The sequence below is a fragment of the Perna viridis genome, chromosome 7, assembly GCF_037379345.1.
Source record: "Perna viridis isolate PV_CMFRI_1.1 ecotype Kerala chromosome 7, ASM3737934v1, whole genome shotgun sequence".
Taxonomy (NCBI): Eukaryota; Metazoa; Mollusca; class Bivalvia; order Mytilida; family Mytilidae; genus Perna; species Perna viridis.
In genome coordinates, this window is record NC_142451.1 from 41,563,008 (window position 1) to 41,587,457 (window position 24,450).

At 32.1% G+C, this 24,450-nt stretch overlaps 1 protein-coding gene across 2 annotated transcripts in view; it reads right to left on the bottom strand.

Annotated features, from left to right (window-relative positions):
• LOC148612745 (protein SCAI-like) overlaps positions 1–24,327 on the bottom strand; it is a 37,249-nt gene extending 12,922 nt beyond the window's left edge. The window contains exons 1-4 of one of the 2 annotated variants that reach the window (XM_088594446.1): positions 24,213–24,327; positions 13,724–13,819; positions 12,183–12,269; positions 924–1,022 (exon numbers count right to left, since the gene is read on the bottom strand). In XM_088594446.1, the coding sequence (XP_088450572.1) occupies positions 924–1,022; positions 12,183–12,269; positions 13,724–13,819; positions 24,213–24,319 (389 nt within the window). In that variant the 5' untranslated portion in view covers positions 24,320–24,327. The remainder of the gene's footprint in view (positions 1–923; positions 1,023–12,182; positions 12,270–13,723; positions 13,820–24,212) is intronic. The other variant, XM_088594445.1, reaches the window with a different exon arrangement.
• Between the last annotated feature and the right edge of the window lie 123 nt (positions 24,328–24,450).

Sequence of the window (24,450 nt, forward strand, 5' to 3'; positions counted from 1 at the left end):
CTGGGTAATAATATTCATAGATCTAATCATTATGAGTAGTGGTATTTTAGTTGTCTTGAACATTTCACTGGGAACTTGAATTTGTGGTTGGACAAATACCATCAATAGTCCTTCACCTGTTACTGTACATTTGTATTTTACTTTTTATTCAAATTCCTGTGAAAGTACTGGTTTTCGGTGGTAGGCCAAAACAGGATTGATTGAGTGTTGGGGTTTAACGCCCGAGCAGCAATATTTCTGCTATATGCAGGCGATGAAAATTGAAATGGATGATAAAATGAACATGAAATGATGATGATGAAATGAATAGAATGATAGGACACAAAGATAATAGGGTTGACAAATTTTGATTGCCACTAGAAAAAAAAAGGAGGGATAGGTAGGGTCGGGCAATTTAGCCGCCTGTGGCGGAGCACAAAGGTTCCTACTCCTATCAAATACCACAGCAGGGTTCTTTAGCGTGCGACGAACGTGGCATGTTTCCCAACACAGTGCACCACTATGGTTGGTGGTCAGGTTTTCCGTATTATAGCCTGACAACCCCAGCATGTAACATGCCAGGGGTACCCCATTCCACCACCTGGGGCACACATCCCAGTTGCTCTGTGAGCAGAGTGCCTAGCCAATGGCTAGGTTTCTAAGCACTATTTAGTCGCTTTTTATGACAAGCTTGGCGCTGCTGCAGACCTATTCTTTTGACATCCAGACCTGCAAAGGGGCCCAAAACAGGAAATTTAGGTCCTAGTGAAAAGAAGATTTCCATTGATGTGTATATTGAAAACCTTAAAACCACGAATTCAAAATCTACGAACTTGTGTTTCTTCCCTTAAAATTTATATACATGAATTAAAGTACATGTACTTTCACAGTACTTAGCAAAACTGACATGAGATGTACAGTGAACTAGAATTCCATGAAGTTACCTTTCCTCTTTGTTAGCTTTAGAGTAATAACCTCTGTTCCTGATTGCTGAATAAAAACTAAAGGCCTCATTTAAGTAGTTGGTTTCACTGGTTCTTAAACTGTAAAAAAAAAACAAAATATATTACCCCACTAAGTCAAGCATGTAAATGAAAAAAAAGAATTACAAACAATACCAATATCGTAACCTGTATAGTTACATCATTTAAATTTAGCTATCCTTAATTATCTCTAAGTTATTGTGAATGTATTTTTAAAACTTTATGACGCTCATCATACTTTAAAACTGTGAAAATGATACCCATGAATATCTCTACATGGCAGAATACTTGAAAATAATACATTTTTACAGTAACTGTACAAGAAAATAAAGTTAAAGTATAATCAAGGGAACCAAGGTTATAGCTGTAATCAAAAGAATGCAATCCAGGGACAAAGACCAGACATGGAAAACAGACATACACAACAAAGAACATAAAGTAATGAAAGCAAATGAGCAACTCTGACTCCACTAAAAACTGGGAGCATGGACCAGGTGCACCGGTAGGGTAAGGACCCTCTGCTTTTCTAGAAACACCTGCCGAGTTGCTCATAGTGTCAAGTCCAGGGTAGACGAAACAGGAAAGGAAAACTATGACACATTGAATAAATCAGTTTTCATGGTGCAGATGGATACACTGTAATGATCCAAGAGTTAAAGAGAGAAAACATGTCAGTTAAATTGAGATGATGATCACATAAATGGGTTCATGCCTACACGTATGACTATAGATAGAAATGGAGGAGTGCTGCATCCCACTCTCAAGTACCCTGACGACATTTCCAATAAACAGTGTCATCAAAGACATCTCAATACAATGCAATGTGTATAAACATTGAAAATAACTTCCTTTTTCATTCAAGTACAAGGTGTATTAAACAATTTGACAAATCTGAGGGTCTACATTACAATCTAGCATACTATGTGCAAAAGTACTCTCATCCTCTGAGGCTCTGACCCTTTATTTTTAGATCCTAGCTAGAACACTATGGTGTCACAGGTTTTAATTTGCACAGGTCAAAGGTCTCGGTTCCTCAATATTTGAGATTGGATCGTAGAAAGCTGCTGTTTAGATATGTTGTATCACAAAAAGGTTTAAAGTGATTGGAATTAACCCACACTTATTTTAGGAATGTTTATCAGTGGTTTTTTATTTAATTTAATTAAAGATCACTATACATGTATATTTATTCTATTTGAGATGTCATACTAAAATTACAGCATACAGTTATATTTTAAACAAATGTACTGTCCTGGACTTTATATAACTTTTTATTAAGACATCATTAACATGATGCTGTTTTGAGCTGCCAGGATGTCTCATTTTCAGATAAAAATTATCATTTGTCTGGCTTACAATTTATTCTCCCTGAGGCATTATATCATGGTATTATGGTACTATATTTTTTTACCTTGGTGCTAGATAGTTTATAGAACATATAATATAAGGCAGGTGAAAGAAGACCAAGTTGAATATATAGATATACTTCAAAATCTTCTTGTTTTTTCTAGACATCTTGATGGTTTTTGTACGTGTAACTTCTTGATGCTTCTTGACACTTCTTGTCACTAATTAGTGAGACCAGTATAACTTAGTGCTCGTATTTGGGACTTTTGCCTACTATTATGGCATGTCGAAAATGAAAAAAATGAATTTTATGTAATTCAAATAGTTATTGAAGTTCATATAATAAATGCATTTTAGTGAAGAAGCTCAAAAAAACATGAATTCATGTCAGATTGAAATCAGACTCTCAGTGCTTCCAAACTATGACGTTATTTTGCATGAAATACCATTATGAGGACTTCTCTCTCCATACACCAAGTCAGAAACCAGAAAGTTCCAAATCTAAGCTCACTTCATGACCTACCCATATGAGCTTGTAACTGTGGCAAGCAGTCATAAAAAAAACTGTTTCAAAAATATAATGGACAGAAAGACAGAGAGACAGACAGTAAAACAATCAGACAGTATACAATCTCTTTCTGAACTTTGGTATAATAAATTCAAATATATGAATTACCATGTATATAGAATGAAAAAAGCAAGACAGCTAAAAAGGCAGATCAGTGAACCAAAGTACATTTATCAAACAATACTGCTTCTGTACATTATATATGACTAATGAAATTGTGTATTTATCTATCATGTTTATTGCTTTCAAAGAAATTAAACTGCTGCAAAAAGAGCAAGTCTATACAGGCCTTTAGAATAGAAGTTATTGTATTTGCTGTCATCAAAGTTTTAGACTTCCAGTCTTTAGTTATATCATTATACAATACAGGACACTAGACCCTGAAGAATTCACAAACAATTTCCAAAACCTCAACACAAACAAACTATTGTCTAATTAGACCATCATAGAATGATGACCAAATTATCACAAGATGGTAAATTTATAATGTATTATTTGCACAATAATTATATCATATTTGTAACTGTCAGGGGTAAACACCACTGGATGAAAAAATCAATTACTATACAAAGATACCAACTCTTGATGTTTATTGATTTCGATATCTATAATTAATGCATTGGGGGAAGTGCAATATGAAAACTTGGCTCGTCATAATTTTCTCAAATTTATCTCCTTTCTGATTGGAAATCCAATAAACTGTTAGAATTATGTGAGAATTAGTCATTATATACATTCGATATAACTTATCTTTTTACGACATAGAGTAATTCATCATTTGATAACCATGTGCCTACATTATGACAAGACGGAGAACAGCTATCCAGGAGTTACACTAACCATAATTGCCCATACAGAAAAATTCCACTAAATTTGACATTAGGGAATATCTGGATCAGCATAAAGATGTGCAAAGATTCCTTATAACTGGAGTCCTTCCAATGTTATTGTAAAATGGGATATACGAGATTAAACTGCTCTCTATTATTTCACACAACATGAATTTGGCGTTAAAAAAATGATTTTTATCTTTAAAGCAAGCTAAAATGAATACAGATATAGAAATGCACCTCTAAATTGGTAAAAACATGCTCAATAGCAAAAAAGTACCCACAAAGTTGATTTTTAACATTTAATAACACAAAGGATTCTTTGAAACTGCAAAAATTAATACTCGCAAATATGTTCACTAGACAGAATCCGTGAAAATTAGCAACTGGAAATTAAAAACCAATACAGAATATATATGTGTTTATAGCTAATAAAGGTGAAGCCTAACATAAGAGGAAGTTGATATCAAACAGCAACCAAAATTGTTTACAATGTAAGCCCCAACTTTATGTATATACCCGTAAAGCCACATACCAAATTTGAAATAAATCTATCCATTCGGATCGAGATAATTGTGACAAAATTTGATGGAAAGATAAACAATGTTGAATTGGTTATTATTTATCATCTCTAGAAAATATGACCCTAATTTTCAATACAGTAAAATTGTCCTTAAAAACAAGAGGCTACAAAGAGCCTGAATTGCTCACCTGTTACGATAAACAACATTCTATTGTAGTAGAAGTGCCATGTTTTTTCTTGGGTAAAAATTTCTAACGCTCATACCTACGGACCAATTAAATAAATTTTTATTAAATTCTGTCCAATAGTTTCTGAGGAGAATATTTTTTTTACAGTTATAACTTTAAAATAGCAAAAAGAAGTCAAAGAAAGGGCAATAACTCCCACAAGGCTAAACAGACTTACACGAAAATTTCATCATGCTGAACATATTACCCTATGTCATATTTTAGTGTTGCATATGTAGGAATTCATGATGTCAAAAGGTATTCTAAAAAGGCTATTCACACTTTGCAAGATTACCAGAGTATTGCCACCTTCTTTCTCTCTTTGTCAAGGCAATTCAATTGAGTCACAATTAATAACTGTACAGTTATGAAAGGAAAGAAAACTCAGTACTTTCAAGGGTCATATTAGCTTAACTTATGGTATTTGATGTGGTATGTATCTGCCACTTACCCAACTGAAGTTAAAGCTATACCATATGCAACTGATGAAAGCTGTGCTTTCTTCCCAGGCTTGATGAATACAGTAGCTATCTTGTTATCTTATAAATGTTATTAAATAATGCTATTCAAATGTACATTTTTTTATGAAACAAGTATTTTGTTTACATAAAAATAATTAAGATAGTGCAATGCAAAACCTCCTGCAAATTTAAAATGAACTGCAGGAGATCTCCTACAATAGGGTTTAAAAGGCTAACAGGTATGTATCAGTTATATGGGTCATTCTCAAAAAATGTGCAATGGTGTTGTCCCTTTTGGCATGTCCCTGGCACACTTTTCAACCTTTACAATGGTCTAGGAATTTAAAAAGCATCAAATATTACACATAAAGCCAATAATTTAGCGTGTTGATATGTAAATTTGATTTTGTGACATAAAAAAATGCATATATCTTATAAACATGTTGATTTTTTTTTGTCGTTAAACATGTCCCTAATTTTTTTGTCTTTGGTATAACACCAAAGAAAAGTGAGGGCCATGGCTTGTCTTGTTTTGAATAATAACTCAAAAAATAATTTTTCCCCCTTCCCCATAATCCAACATAATCAAATTGTAGACAATGTTTTGCAGCAGAAATGTTACAATGATTTAAGGTCAAAATATGCAAGTACAACTGACTGCGTAACTTTTTTTATGGTCTTTGGTATAACATTGATACACAGTCAATAAAAAAGTAAATTAATTAATCCTTATTACTGAAATATCACAATAAGTGATAGCAATTGATGACAAGTGATTTTTTTTATGAAGGATGCAGTTATTTAAATATGGAATGGAAATTTTCTCATGTTTGTCGAGGGTGTAACGGTCCTTGGTGTAACAAGAAAACGTTACTCAAAGAACTTAATACATATGAAGAAAGACTTTCTATAAATTATTATATTTAGAGATGGAAAATGAAATGTACAAAGAAACAAGACCTTATAATAGATAACACCAAACAAATTGAAAAACTAAAGCTATCACAGTAATTGTATATTATTTTAGTTTGTGTTATATGTAAGACAATTATTTTGTTTGTCCACGGACATTTACGCAGTAATAATCCATTTTGTATATCAGTAAGTTTATATTTTTCAAAGTAACTATATCTTTATCAATTTACACATTTCTTTTTTAAGAATCAGATATTCCTAACACTACCTCAGGGATACTTTCGAAGGAAAATGGTTCTACGAAATGTTTGTTACACGGAAGACAGAATGTGTTACATCAAAAACAATTATTTTGTTATTCCATGGACATTTATGCATTTATGATTCATTTTATTTGTGGTATAGCTTATCTTGAAAAAAACAACTAATATTTTGATCAATTAACTTCTCAGTTATGAATTAAAATTCTATCTAGACTATTTACAGGATTCCTTTTAACTGAAAAGGGTTTTGCAATATTTATGTTACACCAAAGACGACATTTGTTACACAAAAGACATTTATTATGTTATCCGATGGACATTTATGTATTAATGATGTATTTTCTTTTCTAGATGAAATTTGGAATTCAGTGTGTGTTTGGGTTTTTGCTTTCCCTATCTAAATTGATTGATATTCAATTGGAATGTCAGGAGTTTCTACAGTGTTTGATAGGCGGTCAATATTCTTGAAAATTGTCCTTGGTATAACAAATTTGCCCACAGTATAACACCCCCTAAAAAGTTCAATAATTGCATGATGAAACATTTCTTTTTAAAATGTTTGTTACTGTATTAATGCTTCACACTTACATTATGGTGCCATAACAGAAATTCAAAGAATATTTTGAAATAAGGCATTTAATTCTGGAGATTTTACGTGATCGAATTCAGCCACATTTCACACCTGGGTATGAAAAAGACCATTAGCAAAAATCATGAAGCTTAGATATAGTTTTTTTTTAATTTTTATATTACATTGCAAACTGTCTAATGTTTAAAAATGGTCTATATGACTTATTTCTTTCTTATAATGACTAAAACAATCTGTATTATACCAAAGACATTTGCTGATGAATTTAAACACACATCTTAACTTTTGACGATTTGTACACTACTTACTGTGGAAATATTTTGGACGATGAATATTTGGAATCCGCAGTCCAAAAAAACCTCTAGAACCATTCGTTTTTGCAAAATTTTTTTTTTCAAAACACCAACCCAGGAATTGCACATAGTTTGAGAATGACCCATATGAAGAAAACCCTATGGAACATTTATACCAAGTTTGGTTCCATTGGTCTGGTAGTATCACAGGAGATTTTTTGAAAGAAACTAGACATTCTCCTTAACTGGACTAATATCCCTTAAACCCTGTTGATCCTGTTGGGGACCAGTGTGGATACACAATTCATATTAAACAAAATTTTATGGGGGATAGACAAAGCACTTTTAACACACAATTTTGCTGCCATTCTAAAACACCCAACTCCAAACAAAAATCAGTACTATTTTTTGTTGTTGTTGACAACACAATAACAGAATATGACTGCAAATTTACCGTAAACACAAATTCTTGACAATATGCACACCACACTATATTAATCTAACACTCCACTGAGTTTAATTACAAAATCCTGCAATTCATCCAGGAGAAGTAGTGGGCAATACATATAAAATCAAGATTTGCTGAAAAACACTTAAGTCCAAAAGCATAATTTCTACAATTTTTGTCCAAGCATTAAATCCTGAAAATATGCACATATCAATATGGTAATTTAACACTCCATTAAGTGTCATATCCTGCAAGTCATACACTAAGAGTTGAGGACAATGTATCAGTCCGGGTTCTGCTGAAAAACGCCTAATATGCAAAGTTCAGCAGCTGTCATTACTACAATTTTTGCTTAAACATGAATTCCTGACAATATGTAGATCTAAATATGGTTATTTAACACTCCATCTAGTTTCATAATAATCTTGCAAGTTGTTGAGGATGAGTTGCAGACAAGGCATCAAACAAAGTTTTACTGAAATCAACCGTCCATTTCTACAATTTTGTCCAAACTTAAATTCTTGACAGTATGCACATCTCCATGTGGTTCGTATTCCATCCAATAAAGTTTCATAAAAATGCTGCAAACTGCTTACAGACTAGTTGCGGACAGACAGAAAGGGTGAAATCAAATACCCCTCTGAACTTTGTTTGCCGGTGGTTTTATAATTAAAACAGTAAAGAAACATCAAATAAGGGCTATACCATGGCTTAACAGACTAAAATGAGATAGATCTCATCATGCTTATCATTTTACCCCATGTCAGAATTTGGCTATACATTACAGTTTTGGAAATATATGTGAAAAACTTCTGTCTAACCCCTATCTTCTATTTGTAGTAACAGCAGCCATGTTTTTCAACAACGAAATTCCCACTTCAATTTTATCCAGAACAAACTAAGGAACAATCAAACCAAGTGTGGTTCAAATTTGTCAAGTAGTGTCAGAGGAGAAGAGTTTTGAACATTAGTAAACGATGATAAGACGCCAAATGATGGTGATAGCTCACATGGCCCTTTAGGCCAGGTGAGTGAATAATAGCTCATTAAAGGCCATTCACTCTGCATACAAACTATATGCATGTTGTGCATATGTACACACGTAGGTGGCTGTCTTTTATCCTCCTGAAATCAACACTTAAAAAGAATCAACCAATCAATTAAAAAACTTGTCCATCATGCAAAAGTACATGATAGAATAAATTTAATTATTTATTGAAGGCAACATACCACTACCTTTTAAAATTCTTAATCCCAAGTTGCACAATACTTCATTAAAAGTTCACATGTCCTGTCATGCAAAAAAAAAAACAAAACCAAAAAAAAAAAAAAACAAAAGCCTTCTGCTACAAAAGATTATAAATACATTCATCCAATCAGGGAACTTTTTAATTCAATTTTTCAAAGCCCATCCTTGACAACCTCCAATGAAACACTGTAAATACTAAGCCATTTTTATGAATTCCCATCAAATCCACCCCCTTTCCTTTAAGTTATTAACAAATGTTCTTTACACTATGTTAACGAACTGCCTTCAACTCTCCCACATCAATATCCGTGGGATTTCCAGATTTTGTTTTCTTGTTATTAGCAGCAATGCTATATTTAGAGCAAGCACAGACAAATAAATACTTGAAATGGATTTCTTCAGAAGTTAGCATGAATGAAATACATATGATTATAAAATCCAACAGTTTCAAGTGCAGTTGTACAGAATATGTTCTGGGGGCATTTCCTTTGTACTACAAGTGTATTGTGGTTTGTTAATTCCTTTTTTTGTACATGTACAGTGAAATCTGTCAATAAATGTCATGTTCTGAAGATTCTAAATGCAAATTTTCACACATTTTGAACCTGGGTGAACCAAACTGAGTGTGACAAATATCCTAAATCACCAAAATACTACTTGGAATGGAATGTTAAGTTCATTGTATTTTTAAACCTACCTATTCCCGAATCCTTCTGGACTTAAGAATCAGTCTGGTTTAGAAAGATGGTTCAAAATACACTTGTTTGATATGAAAAGACTACAGAAATGTCTGGTTTCACCTTCAAGACTGAAAGGTCCTGGACATTTTCAAGTCTTGAATCAATGAACCAATTAAGGAAAATCATTTTTTTTAACTAAGTGTCAATTAAATAGGACCCAGGTAAATGTACAGTGAAACACTTCTAAACCAAAAATCTGTCTAAACCAGACACGTTTTGAAGTCCTATTGCTTCAACCCAAATATATTTTGAGCCTGGATGAACTGTATACCTGTCTAAATGGACCAAAATTGCAGTCCAAAAACCGGTTCAGTTTAGACAGGTTTCATTGTATTACATTAATAATTAAGGGTGCTTGACCTATTCTGAATCATTGAATGCACGCCTTTATTACTGTGATTGACTAGTAGTCAGGAATGATTTTACAAAGTCTACAAACAAAGTGGATATTGGCAAAATTGGAAGTAATTATACATTAAAAAAACAACGGTAAAATCCGGCTTTGAAATACAAATTCTACTAAAAAGCGGAAAAAAATCATCCCTGAGTAGTCCAATTTGACCAGAATGCAACAGTAAAACATTGTGATATTAAGAAAAAATCCTGATACTAGAATAGAGGGTATTAATACATGTAATTGTGATACATGTAACAGTCTTCAACAAATTTTTCACAATGTATATATTTTTACATGTTCTGTAGGGAAGTGTTTAGTATGTGCCCTTATACACTGAAGGCAGCAGAAATTTTACTGGAAAATTTTTAATCAGATATTCAAATTAGTAATTAAAAGGCAATATGCACAGTTAAATAAGGTATCAATGCAACAGGATTCAGCTGAACTGTTCAAAAGAAATCACAATGACAAGCTGTCTCTTATGTATAATTTGGGAAATCTTAATGTTCAAAAGGGCATAACTTCCACAAAAATTAAAGGATAAACTGTTTTGTGATCTGTACAACCACATTTGGTGACCTTACTACCTACCAAGTTTCATGAGAATCTATTGGTTAGATTCACAACCTCAGTTGCCTGTGTATATTTTGAATAATATGATGAAGGTGAAACCTTTTAAGGCTCCCAAAGAAACGTTAATAAAAACAAATTTTTTGTCAGCTCTTATTTGATATGTTATACCTTCAGGTATGGTAAATTTTGTAATGATATATATTTGCCCTACAGCATTATACTAATTGTCATGGTCTGATATGACTATTGGCCAAAATGTCCGGCATTCATAAAGAATTATTGGTTTTCATGGTCTGATATGACTATTGGCCAAAATGTCCGGCATTCATAAAGAATTATTGGTTTTCATGGTCCGAAATGTCTTTGGGTTAAATTGTCCGGCATTGGTTAACAATATGATTCTTAAAATTTGTGAAACGTCTTAAAAGATTTCATTTATTGTATTTAGTTTCACTGCATTCTGTTTCATTTAGTATAGTTTAATTATGTTTTGATTACGATTTGATTCATTTTATCGAATTGTTTCGTTTCAATTTTATCTTTTATCGATTACTTTCGTTTCGTTATTGTTCGTTTCCGTTTCACAATTTTTATAACCCGAGAATTAAGGGTAATATTGATGACGCAATTTTTGTAAACATCTTGGAGCCATATTGTAGACTATAAGGCCAACCCTATCTCAGATATTAACTAGCAAATATTTTCCGAGACTGGTTTGGCGCTCAATCGCACATACACAAGTATACGCAAATGAAGCTGCCATTATGCTGTTTTTCAGCTACTGAAAATGCAGGTACAAACTGGATATTGATGCTTTTTCTTGCCATAAGTATACAGAACCAAGTTGATAATACAACCATAAACGCTCCCTTCGGGAGCGTAATAGTTCAAAACTACATATCTACATGTATCACAAAAATTAGAGGATCAAAATTTTATGGTAATATGGTACACCAAACTACATGTACATATGGTATCCTAGAGCTCTACATTCATACCTACCTAGTTCCATGAGATGCAGTTGAGTAGTTTTAGAGGACTTGCAATGAGAAATAGAGTGACTGACAAATGAACTGACTGACAAGCTAAAATGAATTTGTTTCCCCGACATACAATGTTGTGCAAAGGTTCAAATTAGTGGTGGTCCGAGGTCCAGTACCCTTAACATCTGTCCTAGGATCTTTGAAATTTTATTTACCTAAGTCCTTGACCTTCAACCCTTGTTTTTACCAGTTTATTGAGAACTTACTGTTTTCCACAAGTGGACCATCGATTAAAAACTTGAAGTTCGGGACCTTGAACTCTTGGAAGTAAATTTGAAAAACTGTATAAGGGGAGACAGGGGTCAACACATCTTGGCCCGCAATATCTTGGAATATGACCACTCAGCCCGTAATGAGAATGTTCAAACTGATACTATTTTTTAGAAGTTTGTTAAAAAATTGGTGTCCTTAGAGTATATTTGTGAAATTTTATACTGAATTTGTACTTCAATGCATTTTATTATGTCTATGATGCATTCATGGTATTAGCTGGTTCTAAATTCACAGTGACATCCTGAGATTTCATCACTAAAACTAACTGAAAAATTATTTATAAAAATGTTTTCAGAGACTTTTCATACAATAAATTCACCAACTATTGAATTAAAACAAGTTCCACCAAGTTTTATTCACATACCAAGTAGTGTGGACTATATGCTGAATGCTCATGATCCAGATGTCCAGTGTAAGGTCAACCAACACATTCTTTAAAGAAGACAAACTAAACTTTTACATTTCTAAAAAAAATACTTACTAATAATGATAATATAGCTGCCCAATCTTTGATGCTACTTCACCAATCTGCCATCTCTTTAGACCATACTTAGTATCTAAAACTTGTCTGAAATGGAGATAAATATAACTCAAGTCAGTGAGGAAGATAACTCCAGTCAGCATATCCAATCTCCCTCAGGGAATAATATATTACACTACCTCTTATTTAAAACATCTTATTGAAGATTTTTCAACAATAAGGTTAGACTGAATTAATTGTGTGTTTCCAGTTTCCTGAGCCTACCTCCAAAGCATATAAGTTGTATTTAGAAAAAATGTTTTTGTAAAATCAAATGCTTTACCTACCTACCCTTACTAATGTGTTGAAGATGAAACAGGAAACATACAATTTATATATTTTAGCCTTAATTGTATACATGTATATTTATCAGAGGTGTGTTAGACTTTGCTTCCAAAACATTCCATTCTTTTATCTTTTCTAATGTTCTAACACACTACAACATTCTTCATTAAAGGTTTACATACATGTACAATTGTACCCATTTTCAAAGATGGAAAATTATTAAAAAAAAAATAATAAAAAAAAATACAGCATATCCCAAATACCTTTGTTGTTTCATAAAATAAAAAATAAAAATTCTATCATTAAATCACATGTACATGTATAATTAAACAATATTAAATGAATATATATTTATGACCAATATCAACTTTCTTGTACAAGTAAGAAATTGTTGGGTGGTGGAAATATTTCTTTTTGTTACAGTTTTCTGTAGTTAGAGGATGTGGTTTCAGAGAGATTTTTTATGCATGTTCTTGTAAGAGCAGAGTCCAACTTAACTCTAAATGTTCAATAAAGCAATCTTATTGTGTGTGTGTTTATTTTGTTTTCAAAGATACCAGGGACATACAAAGTGGTCTTCGTCTAATGGTAATTTTCCTAATTACCTGTTTTACTTTTGGCTACTGACTGAATTATGAACAAAAACCTTAAAGGTAGTTATTATACAGACGAAGAACAAAAGAACAAAACCATTTTTTAGGCTTTGCATTATTTTTTTTTTAATCCACAAAATTCTTTATGATACTCAATATATAGTTATTGAATATCATAAAATACAGATCATTTTCAGATTCAACTTTGAAAAAGATAATAATAATAATAATAATAATAATAATACTTTATTTGAAGAGGGTAACACAGTTAGTAAATACACTAATCTACCCTGAGGCCCTCATAAGTAAACAAATACAAAAATTCAATAATACATTTTTTTTAAAATACACACTAACATACAGTCACACAAAAACATCAACTCTGTTTGCTGAGTAAATAACATCTTAATCTGTTTTTAAAAATTTGGCAGTTTTTGGAATTTCTTACTGTTGTTGGTAGGTTGTTCCATTGAGTTTGATTAGAGTAACTAAAAGATCTTTTGTCGAGTTGTAAAAGATCTGGACACTGTTAGGGGATGGACAGAGGGATGAACAAACGGACACACAACTCCCATAATACCTTGCCACTTAGCATGACCGGGTATAAAAATGTGTCTACAGTACCTGTGTTGCTGCTGAAATTTCCAGAGTTTTGTATATACATCAAATGTTCTGCCAAAGTATGACTGCCACTGTTTATGTCCATACTGAGGGAGATCTCTGAAAAGTACATAAAAAATGTTGATTTAAAGGGTTTGTCTAACTTATATGTGTGGTGGTAAAATGATATGAGTTGTAGCCTAAATAGTTTTGATGTAACAGAACTTTGAAAATATCTTTGTCACAGAGTATTCCAAACTTCCATGAGAACTCAAATCATATTCTTTGAATTTAATAATTCAACTGAGTAAAATTTTCTCAGAAAGGCACAATTTTTCAAATTTTGTGGAACCATAGACTGACATTTGTCTTTTTTTAATTTCAATAAATTTATATAAATTGAAGAAGGTTCCGAAACTTAAATACAATATTTCAATATTTTTTATTTGTTCTAATACATTTACAGTAAATGGTCATAACACAAATAATAGAAACAAAGTATGTAAATTCTGACAACAACAAAGAAAAAAGAAAGATATAAATGCATATGGTATACATCTAGTTTGATTAACATAGGAACTTGTGGCATTGGTAACTCAATACATATGTTACTTTGAGTTACAGAAATTTTCCTAAGACATTTTGTTCTTTTACTGGTATAGCATTTTTTCCCAATCTTCAATAGTAAAGGGTTAAGGTCCTAGGACAATAACCCTTGGCTAGCGAAGGTTTTTTTTCCCTTGTAAAAAAAAATCTTACTAGGAAGCAGTTGATTATCACATTAATACTACCAATAGTCATAAAATCAAATTCTTTAGGCTCAGTCAAGAAACTTTAGTTCATTATAACAGTCATCATGAAGTGTGAACAAATTGACGAGTGATGATTGATTGTTGATTTAATTCATCAAGACGAAATGAGAATCATCACAAGAGACTTTTTTAATGTAAATATACAAAAAAACACCTGTTTGAACAAGACCTAAATTTTACTGCCATGTTTTAGCAGAAGTTTAGTTTATACAGATCAGATATCCATTCATACTGATAAGTGTATATGTGCATGTACATGTACAATGTATAAAGAGACTTCAGAAAGTGTGTGGTTCATACAGATTTCCAGATTAATCAGGGTTAAATAGAACATCTACATGTACTTGTATGAAACATTGTTCATGTACATTAGTATCAAAATCAACATCTACATGTATTTTATATAGGATTACAGGACAAATCTAAGTTCTGAACCTTACTTATTATCAGCTTTATCATAAGGAGGTAGACCTAGGGTAAGGGATATAACTCTTGAAGTCTGTGATATGTTTGTATCCTATTCAATTTCACCAAAGCCTATTAAGCTTTCATTTGAAATGGAATGAAATCAGTCCAAATTACTTTGATGCTTACACGAAATTGATATATAAAATGCTGAATACAAATGTTCTAATGATTTGTAAGAGTTGTGTCCCTTATCCTAGGTCTACCCTCTTCATTAAATTGATTTTAATACCCATCTGCCGATGTCCTACTTACGAAATACTAGAATCTAACAATATAAACAAACCATGAAATCAAACGTGCCAATGGCCAAGGCTTAAAATATTCATAATAACAATTAACTTAAACTAATGTCACTTAAAAAAACAATATCTAGGTCATTTTCAGATAATTATGTCAATACCAAACTAAATCAATACACTATTTTCTCATTATGATCAGGCATATTCAATTACAAATTATATTAATAGATAAACAGTTCAATCTTACATTTTTGTGTCACACCTGTTTAGATTATGAACCTGCTTATTAATTAATTGATTCATGTTTCTAATGGATGATATCTTCATTCACTGACCTAGATACAGCACATACAATGGTGTGTTTAGTGGGGAAGGGGGGGTTCAATCAACTTATGCCAACATTTGGAAAATAAGGTATCAAAAGGCAGAGAATTTTGTTGACATTCTTTGAATGTTGGACAAACAATTCCATATTAAATGGATTATTTATGAAAACAAAATCTGATTAAATTTCACCTTTACCTATCATTTCAAAATTACAGTAAAATATGCATTTTAAATTTTTAAATTTTAAATTTTAATTAAAATATTTTTTTTATACTAGTAAGAGAAGACTTGTTTCTCATTTTATGAATATGATTAATTTTAAACATTGACTAATGATTGTCAGTTTACAGTATGAAATTAAGGACCAGTGTAGCAAAAATGTAAAAGTCCTTTTTCAGCATTAATTTACATTGTTTTGCTGGGCTCATAATAAATTTCATGCTGAAAGCATTGCCAAAGTTGGTAAAAGGGCATGCCATCACTTTAAAGCAAGTATAGTTTCACATTGGCCCTTATTGAGTGATGAATTTGATTGTTAAAGAAAAACTGAAAAAAAAACATGAAGTAGCACGCTAAGTCATGCTAAGAATACCCCCACTCAACTTGGGAAAGTAAGACAAGCAGTCGATCAGTAAACAGGAAGTAGATGAGCAAAGAACCTGAAATGAGGAGACACTGTACAAAGCATCATACAAAAGCAATTTAATAAATATCTAAGATCGGTAAACAGGAAGTAGATGACAAAGGAACCAGAAAAGATAAGAAAACCTACAAGTCATCATGCAAAAGCAATATAACAAATATTTAAGGATTCCTTCTAATAGAAGATAAAAAAATCTGTTACGAAAAGTAACACTAATGGACGAACAAGGTACATGTAGTTGCATAGACTGGGGGTAAAATATGTGTATCAATATATTAAAGGATTGGGCGATAAAATAGCGAAGTAATATTGTAAATTTCTGTATGCACATAGGAAGAACAATATTCATAAATACAGAAAATGTACTCCTACTCCAACGATTAGAAAGAAAGCCAAATCCAGCGCTGAGAAATTCTACCATGGGATATCACCATAAATATTAAAGAAGAACGATGAAATCTGTTTCAAAACTTTATACTTCTATTCCCCATACTCAGTTAAAATTCTGACTCAAAAGCATAATACATCATTGTTTCTCCAAAAAAGATGGTACACCAAGATATAAATATATAGTTCTTGGTAAAGATTCCTCATACTTAGTAAAAAATAATTCCATATCATCTTCCAGACAACATATTTGTCCAGTGTGGTGGACACGTTTTTCAACAAACAGTCTGCATTCCAATGGGAACAAATTGTGCTTCTCTACTTGCTGGCCTATTCCTTCACTCTTATGAGGCTGACTTAATAGCTGATAAGATCCAAAAGAAAGAACATTGTTTAGCTAGATCCTTTAATCTCAGTGTCCGCTATATAAATGACGTATTATTGTTAAACAATCCTAGTTTCCGGAATTCCGATCATCTACCCCAAAAGAACTTGAGATTAATGAGACTACAGACACTGTGAAATCAGCCTCGTATCTTGACCTTCACTTTGATATTGATGTTAAAGAAAACTATTGATCAAACTTTACGAAAAACATGACGACTTTTCATTCAGAATTGTCAACTTTCCTTTCATCTGCGGCAACATCCCTTCAGCACCTGCGTATGGAGTTTTAATATCGCAACTCATATGTTAAGCCAAAGCTTGCTACACAGACTTTTTGTATCATGCTAGACTTCTTAAATTAGGCTTCTGTAACAGGGTTATGATGCTACAAGATTGAAGTCATCACTATAGAAGTTTTATGGTTGTCATCATGAGCTTGTTAATTGTTACCATCTGTACCATGAAAACTGATTTGTTCAATGTGCCATAGTTTGCATTTCCTCTTTTGTCTACCCTTGACTTGACATTTTATGAGCAACTGGGCGGGTGTTTCTAGAAAAGCAGAGGACACTTGCCCTACCAATGCACCTGGTCCATGCTCCCAGTTTTTAGTGGAGTCAGAGTTACTAGAAATACTGTGAATACCCTTCCCCCCCAAAAAAAATGCACACAAAATTTGACACTATCAAGGCTACCTCAAATTTAACTAAGTTTGTTGTCTTGACCCATACATTTCTATCTTGTTTAAAACACACTTTTCTGACAAGGTTACCAAGTACCTTTTATATTTATTAGTCGATCATCATAACAAATGGTCTGTTTTAAACAATTTTTCAAAGAAATGAAATTTCCTTGGCCGTTTCCGGCCCTTTTTAAAGAGTAAAACTTCATAACACGGAAACTTAAAATTTGATATTTATACAAATCTGAAGGGATATGTATAATTCACCAAAGTTTCATAAAAATTAGAGAAAGTTTTTTTGAGTAATTGTACGAAAACTCCCTTTTTTTATGTATAAAAATTCATAACACGAAAACGAAAAATCTGAAATTTATAAAAATCGAAAGGGAGCTTACGTCAATAGATATGAACAATTCACTAAAGTGTAGATGACAAACGGACAATGGTATACCATAATATGTCCCGTCTTTGACGTGCATATAAAAATTGGTTGAGAGATTCCATATTTATTACAAAGAAACCAAAAGAATGGGTGCAATGACAGACAGGATCAATTTACAATCATTTTTGTTGTTTATGTTGTAACACCTATCAGCTTTAAGAAGAAAAAGTACTATAAAAACTCCAGCATTAAGAGAAAATAAAAGATCATCAATGAAAACTTTCAGTCAGAAGGTGTTTGACGAGTAAGAAAATGGCAAACAAACATTTTTTTTTCAATTTTGACCTTGATGACTGTTGAAGATAAACCATTGTCCCTTTAAAGTTTACTGCAAGCCAGACCACAAGCTTGGCTGATGTCCATTGTACACCAACAATAATTATCTCTTTGTCATATCATTTTAAATTACAATAAATTAAAAAGAATTAAATCTTGATACAAAATATAACAATCCTATGATTTGAAATTTGGAAAGAATCCAAAAGTTACACACAATGTGTGGATCAGGGTTTGACATAAACTTTTCTAACTAGGTAGCCCACAGGACTATTCGATAGATAAATTAGGTAGTCCTCAAAATAATTATGTGGTCCAGTCCTTAGGACCAATCAAATTTAAAGAATAAATTTAAGTACACATATAGCTACAAATTAAAATCTCAAGGGAGTCCTCTCTCAAATTAGTTAGGCACAGTACTACTGGACTACTGTTAGTGTCGAACCCTGCTCAATTGACAACAGGTTGAAATCAGTTTCCATAAATAAAGGGTTTGATGTATTCATTGTTTTGGAAACAGAATAACATCCAAAAATAATGGACACTTAACCTTTCATAAGCTCCATGACTCCTAAGTTTAATACATGTAATTTCTAATATATTACACAATAAAAACATTACAATAATTTTTTGCAAACAATGTACATGTACATGAAGTGTAATATCACAGTTAAGCAGAAAATTGTGTATATTTCAAAATGAACAAAAAAAGCTTGACCAATCAAATATTTTGTTTCATCAAAATTAAATTTAAAAAAATTTAAATGAACAAACACATGTACATTTGTACGTGTATGTCAAACACTGTCTTAATACACTTTATGGTGATGCATATATACCTTATAATCACATATTTTTAACAGACTCAATTACGAACTGTAAGTACATGTACATGTATATCAAGTCATTCGAAATAAAGACTTCTCAGGGTTTTTTTTATCAAATAACTTGGATTTTTGTTCAGAAAATAACTTATATTCAGATATACTCTCTATTAAATTTTGTCCAGAAATAAGCAACTGATACCTAGTTTTATCATAATTCCTCATTTAGACCATTCAAAAGTATACCTGAGTGTCAATGGCTGGTACCCCATGGCCAACTCCTTGACTTGATTCAAACCTTGTGTTCATAGTAGATTTGTTTGTCCTTTGTGTTATTTTTTTTTCATATACGAAGGCAAAATGTGTACAATATGTAAACATGTACATGAATATTCAAGTTAGAGTGAATTATTAATGATACAAGCTGAAGTTCTAAGAAAATTCCTCGTGAACTTGTAAAACCCAAATTTAAGTCAAACCTTTCTTTTAAAAAGCAAGGCTCCTTATATTTAGATATCATACAGATTTATTTATTTAATACTTTAAAAGTTAAAAATGAAAATCATGTGTTTACATGCGACAAACAAAGACAACAGCTGCATTTTTTTTTTCAAAGATGTATAAAAAAGAAGATGAATAGCATGTCTGGATCTACATGTACATGATTGTTTCTTGCATGTATACACATGTACATGTTTGTGTCAACAAATATCTTCTATAGAAGACAGTGAAGGTTTCAAACTATCTAAAGTATATACTTATGACATCATAGGGGTAAAAATAAGAAAATTAGTCCACCGGCAGTGTTTTAGGATTCCTATTTCCTGTTACCTGGGGCAAGTGAAATCTGGGTCAGGGAAAGTTAGGTACTTAGTTACACTTTCCTGTGGCAAGTTGAAAACTTCATATGCTGTAAGGATTTGTTTTGTTAGGAAAGCAGTCACTGACTGTCCAAAAGTTGATTTTATATAGATTTTTCCCAAGGAAACCTCAATTTCTGAAAAATCCTAAAACACTGTGCCATCTGATTGAATGGGTAATTTTTGTTGAAACTGAATTGGCCTATGGTGAAGTTTACGCGCCCTTTAGTTGCCTTGGAAAAAATATAGCACCCAAAATAAGTAGGCCTAGCAGGCAAGCTCTGTTGACTAACCTGTCTCACCTGTGAGAAAGTGCTTAGCTTTAGGCCCCCAAAATAATTGCCCTGTGCCTGCTACCAGCAAAACAAAATAGAGTAGGTACAAGTAGGAGAATTATTTCATTTTTTCCAAAAAATATTTTATATGAGCCAAAATGGCCATAAAATGCTTAGGGTAGACACAACAAAAAATTGGTTAGGTACATTTTGAGGGTAATAGGGAATAAACATACTATTTCATTTTGTCTTATTCCACCCCTGTATCATTAACTGTTAAACATTACTAAATTCAAAAGGTAAAAATTGAAGTATTGGTAAATTTTCTCCATATTATGAGGTGCACATTTTTTTATGTATATAAACACTGTGCATAGTAATAATGGTTCTATACTTTTTGGGTTCCTAGTTTGTTTATATATGTACATATGACAAAAAATGACCTGTATAACAATAAACATCACGATTGAAGACTTCTGTCAAAATTTTAATGCATAATATACACTGTATTTCTTTCAATCTTTGAAACAACAGTAGTAGAAAGTTGAAAATCATTGGTCATCAGTATTTAATTAAAACCCTTGAAGATAATTTGTGAGACACATCTTCAATCAGTATATAATATAAACACTGTGCAAATATATTGCATGAATAATGTATTTTTGATAATGGATTTTCGAAGTACAATGTAGGTACTCAAATGTGAGACTGACCAACGGACAAACAAACAGCATGGTCAGAGTGAAGCAACTTTTACCTTCAGTGAAATGTCCAACCAAAAGATGACAAAAGTGCTGAAATTGAAAGGACACAGCAACCTTAAGCTTACATGTAAATGGGTAAGAATGCCTCACTCATTTTTTCTTTGAATTTAAATGTTATTATTTTCATAGCGAGCAAAGCAAAATGGTACGAGCTTTTTGGTTGTAACATTTATTTTAATTTCACTACAGGTTCTCCATTATACCAACACAAAAAAGTCATGTCTTGGAAGTAACACAAAATCGACTGTCCTTACAGAGAAAATTTTACATTTTCTTAAATCAAACAAATAAAATATACATGTAGTTGAAGATAACATTTCAGTAAAAATAACTTCATCTTTTCTGTTAGTCCAGTCTTTTCTATTTTTTTTTTTTTTTAATAAAGAAGTGAATATGATCTGTTTAAAAGTTCAGGAAAAGTTGGATTTACTGTACTTATGTACCTTTCTCCACTGTTCTATTGCTGTTGTCCAGAACCAAACCTACCTCCAGGAAAAACACAGATCTTATTGTATTATTCAAATTGAAGCTTTTCTAAGATAGAGAAGTCAATCCATTTCTTTTTTAAATTTGCATGCGGTCAGTTGTGTCATCTGGCGCACGTCACAGGTCATGCCTATGAATAAAATATTCCCACCATCCGTAGAAAACTGTAATACTTCTGGAATCAGTACAAATTAATCAGACCAGCTAAAATTAAAGGATGTTCCTGGAGCTGCCAATAAGCAAGGAGTTAAACATAGATAATAATATATATAAATCCTTGCCATAAGGTTATCCTAATAATTTTGATGTTATTTTAATCCGACGTTTATCTTTTATGCCTCGCATCCAAGCAAAATAAAAATTAGCTTCCCAAGACAGCATAGTTATTAGGACTACCCCTATTTATATATTTTTAAGCTTAAGGTGCTTGCTTTCATAGGCAATGTCTACTCCATATTATATTAATAGCAAGCACAGCAAACCGGTGTGAGTTCTACCATTATTACATGTACTATCTAAATTTCCCTTAAGGTTCCCCAATATACTAACGGGAAAAAAAACATGTCCCGGAAGTAACAAAAAGTGACTGTCCTTACAGAGAAAATTATTCACTACCTTACATTAAACAAATAAAAATATATAGGTTAAGATTATGTTTCAGTAAAAATAAATTTATCTTTTCTGATAGTTTTGGAGTCTTTCTCTTTTTTTTTTAGTAATTAAAAGAAGTGAATATGATGTTTTTAAAAAGATTGGGAAACATGTGGATGTACGTGTACGTATCTTAGCTGTTCCACTGTCGCTGTTGTCAAGAACCTAACCTGCCTTGGGAAAAACATAACTCTGATTGTGTTATCCAAATTGAAGCACAGCTTTTCTAAGTTAGGAAAGGCAATCATTTTTCTTGCTTGGAATTAGCAGCTATTGTCTGAATTTTGATTACGTCACATGATACGTGTAAAATATTCCCACCATCTGTGGAGACTGTAATATTTCCGATATCTGTACAGATTGATATGATGGACCAAAACTAAAAGGGATGTACCTAGAGATGCCCTAAGGGATAAAATATGTTAAGTATAGCAAAGAGCTATTAAGTTACAGACCATTTTGACAGCAAGCAGACCCATCGAAACCTGCCGGACCGTCGGACCTGTCCGGTAAAATTGTCCCGGGTCCGGTAAATACACGTTGCTTGTCGGCCCGGGTGTCCGATGTTTTTTTCTTACTTTAAAGAAGATTTTCTCAAAACTGAAGTGGTTTTTGTGAATAATAAAACTAGAACGTTTTAATAATTACGTGAATTAGTCTACTGTCTAGCGAGATAGTCAATCAATTTGATTGTAAACAATAATATGCAACTTCCGGTTCATTCGCTACACGTCATTTCGTCCTTTGATATATTGTCCCTTCCGTTGTCTCACTACTCGTTTACATGTGAAACATGCGGTCATTATATTGTCAAAATAATAATGAAAAAAATAATAAAGTATATTTCTTTTACATCGAAATTGATAAAGATTAATAATTGAACATCTGATAAAACAAATTTTCATTTGACAATGATGATGATTATGAAGACAGTGAATGTTTTGACTATCAAGATGAAATGTTGAATTTTGAAATGATTATGTATTATGCCAGAGATTGAGAATAGATTTTATAATTTAATAACAATACTTTATTTCAAATTTAAAAAATCAACAATATATAATACAAAGAACTCAAAACAAAGTACACATGTTTCATTTATGAAGACTCATCAGATACACTCTAGCCAAAATGAATAATGGTGACAAATTAACAAATTCAAGAGCCCATACCCAGTAGTTTTAAAATCAGCTTGATAATAAAATGTACTTGGAGATTCCCACCCCCCATCAAAAATGTTAGCGTGTCGATAAATTGTTCAGAGTTTTTTTCGGTCAGACAAATTGTCGTTCGGTCAGACAAGTCATCACCTTGTGTCTGACCGAATGTCAGATGTGCTTAAAAAAATTTCGATGGGTCTGAGCATGGGGAAAGGGGGGTATGGGGTTGGAATTTTGGAGAAAAAAAAAATTAAAAAACCGTTTTCTCAAAAGTTATTCATTCACTGAAAAAAAACTCCCCTATCAATTAACAAGGCAGATCTTTTAATAAAAAATATTTACTTTGCTTGCTGCTTAAAAAATAATAAAAATATTCCATTTTCGAAGCAAAAATTTTCATGCAGATCAACACCCCCCTCCCCATTTGCAATGTCCTTTATTATTTTTACGAGTCCCACACAGGCGGTATATATGTACGATAAAGCTCACGGTGCTGGCTGATTTCGGCAATGCCTACCCCATATTACATATATTATATTAATACAATGTACATTTTTTTCTGCACTTAACATGTATTTCTCGAAGAAACTCGGACAGTAACAAAAAACACAAAACATACTACCCTTTCAACTGACGATGATGGTATGATTAGTCACATTTATAACAAGTAATGCACATAATGACATTAAAAAGAGATTTTTCATGGACTCGAAATACATGTAAACTGAAAAACACAACATCTGAACCTGGAACGTCTCATAAAAAAACTGTGTATGAACATGCATTTGAGAAAACAAGAGGTGCAGATATATCACAACAACAATATTTACCTAAGGCCATTAAACAACTGTTTAGATTTCTCGAGAACATGACAAAATTCATTCACAATTTTCTTTTCATTCTCGTCCATAGTCGGCAGCAAGTCAGTAGCCGACATCTTTATGTTTGTGTGGTTACATTATGGAAATCCGTTTTTTTTTATCTTGGGAAATCTATCCTAATTTTTTTATTTTTGAAGTAAAAATTATTAATTTTACATTATGCATTAAGTTATAAAGCTGTAGAAAC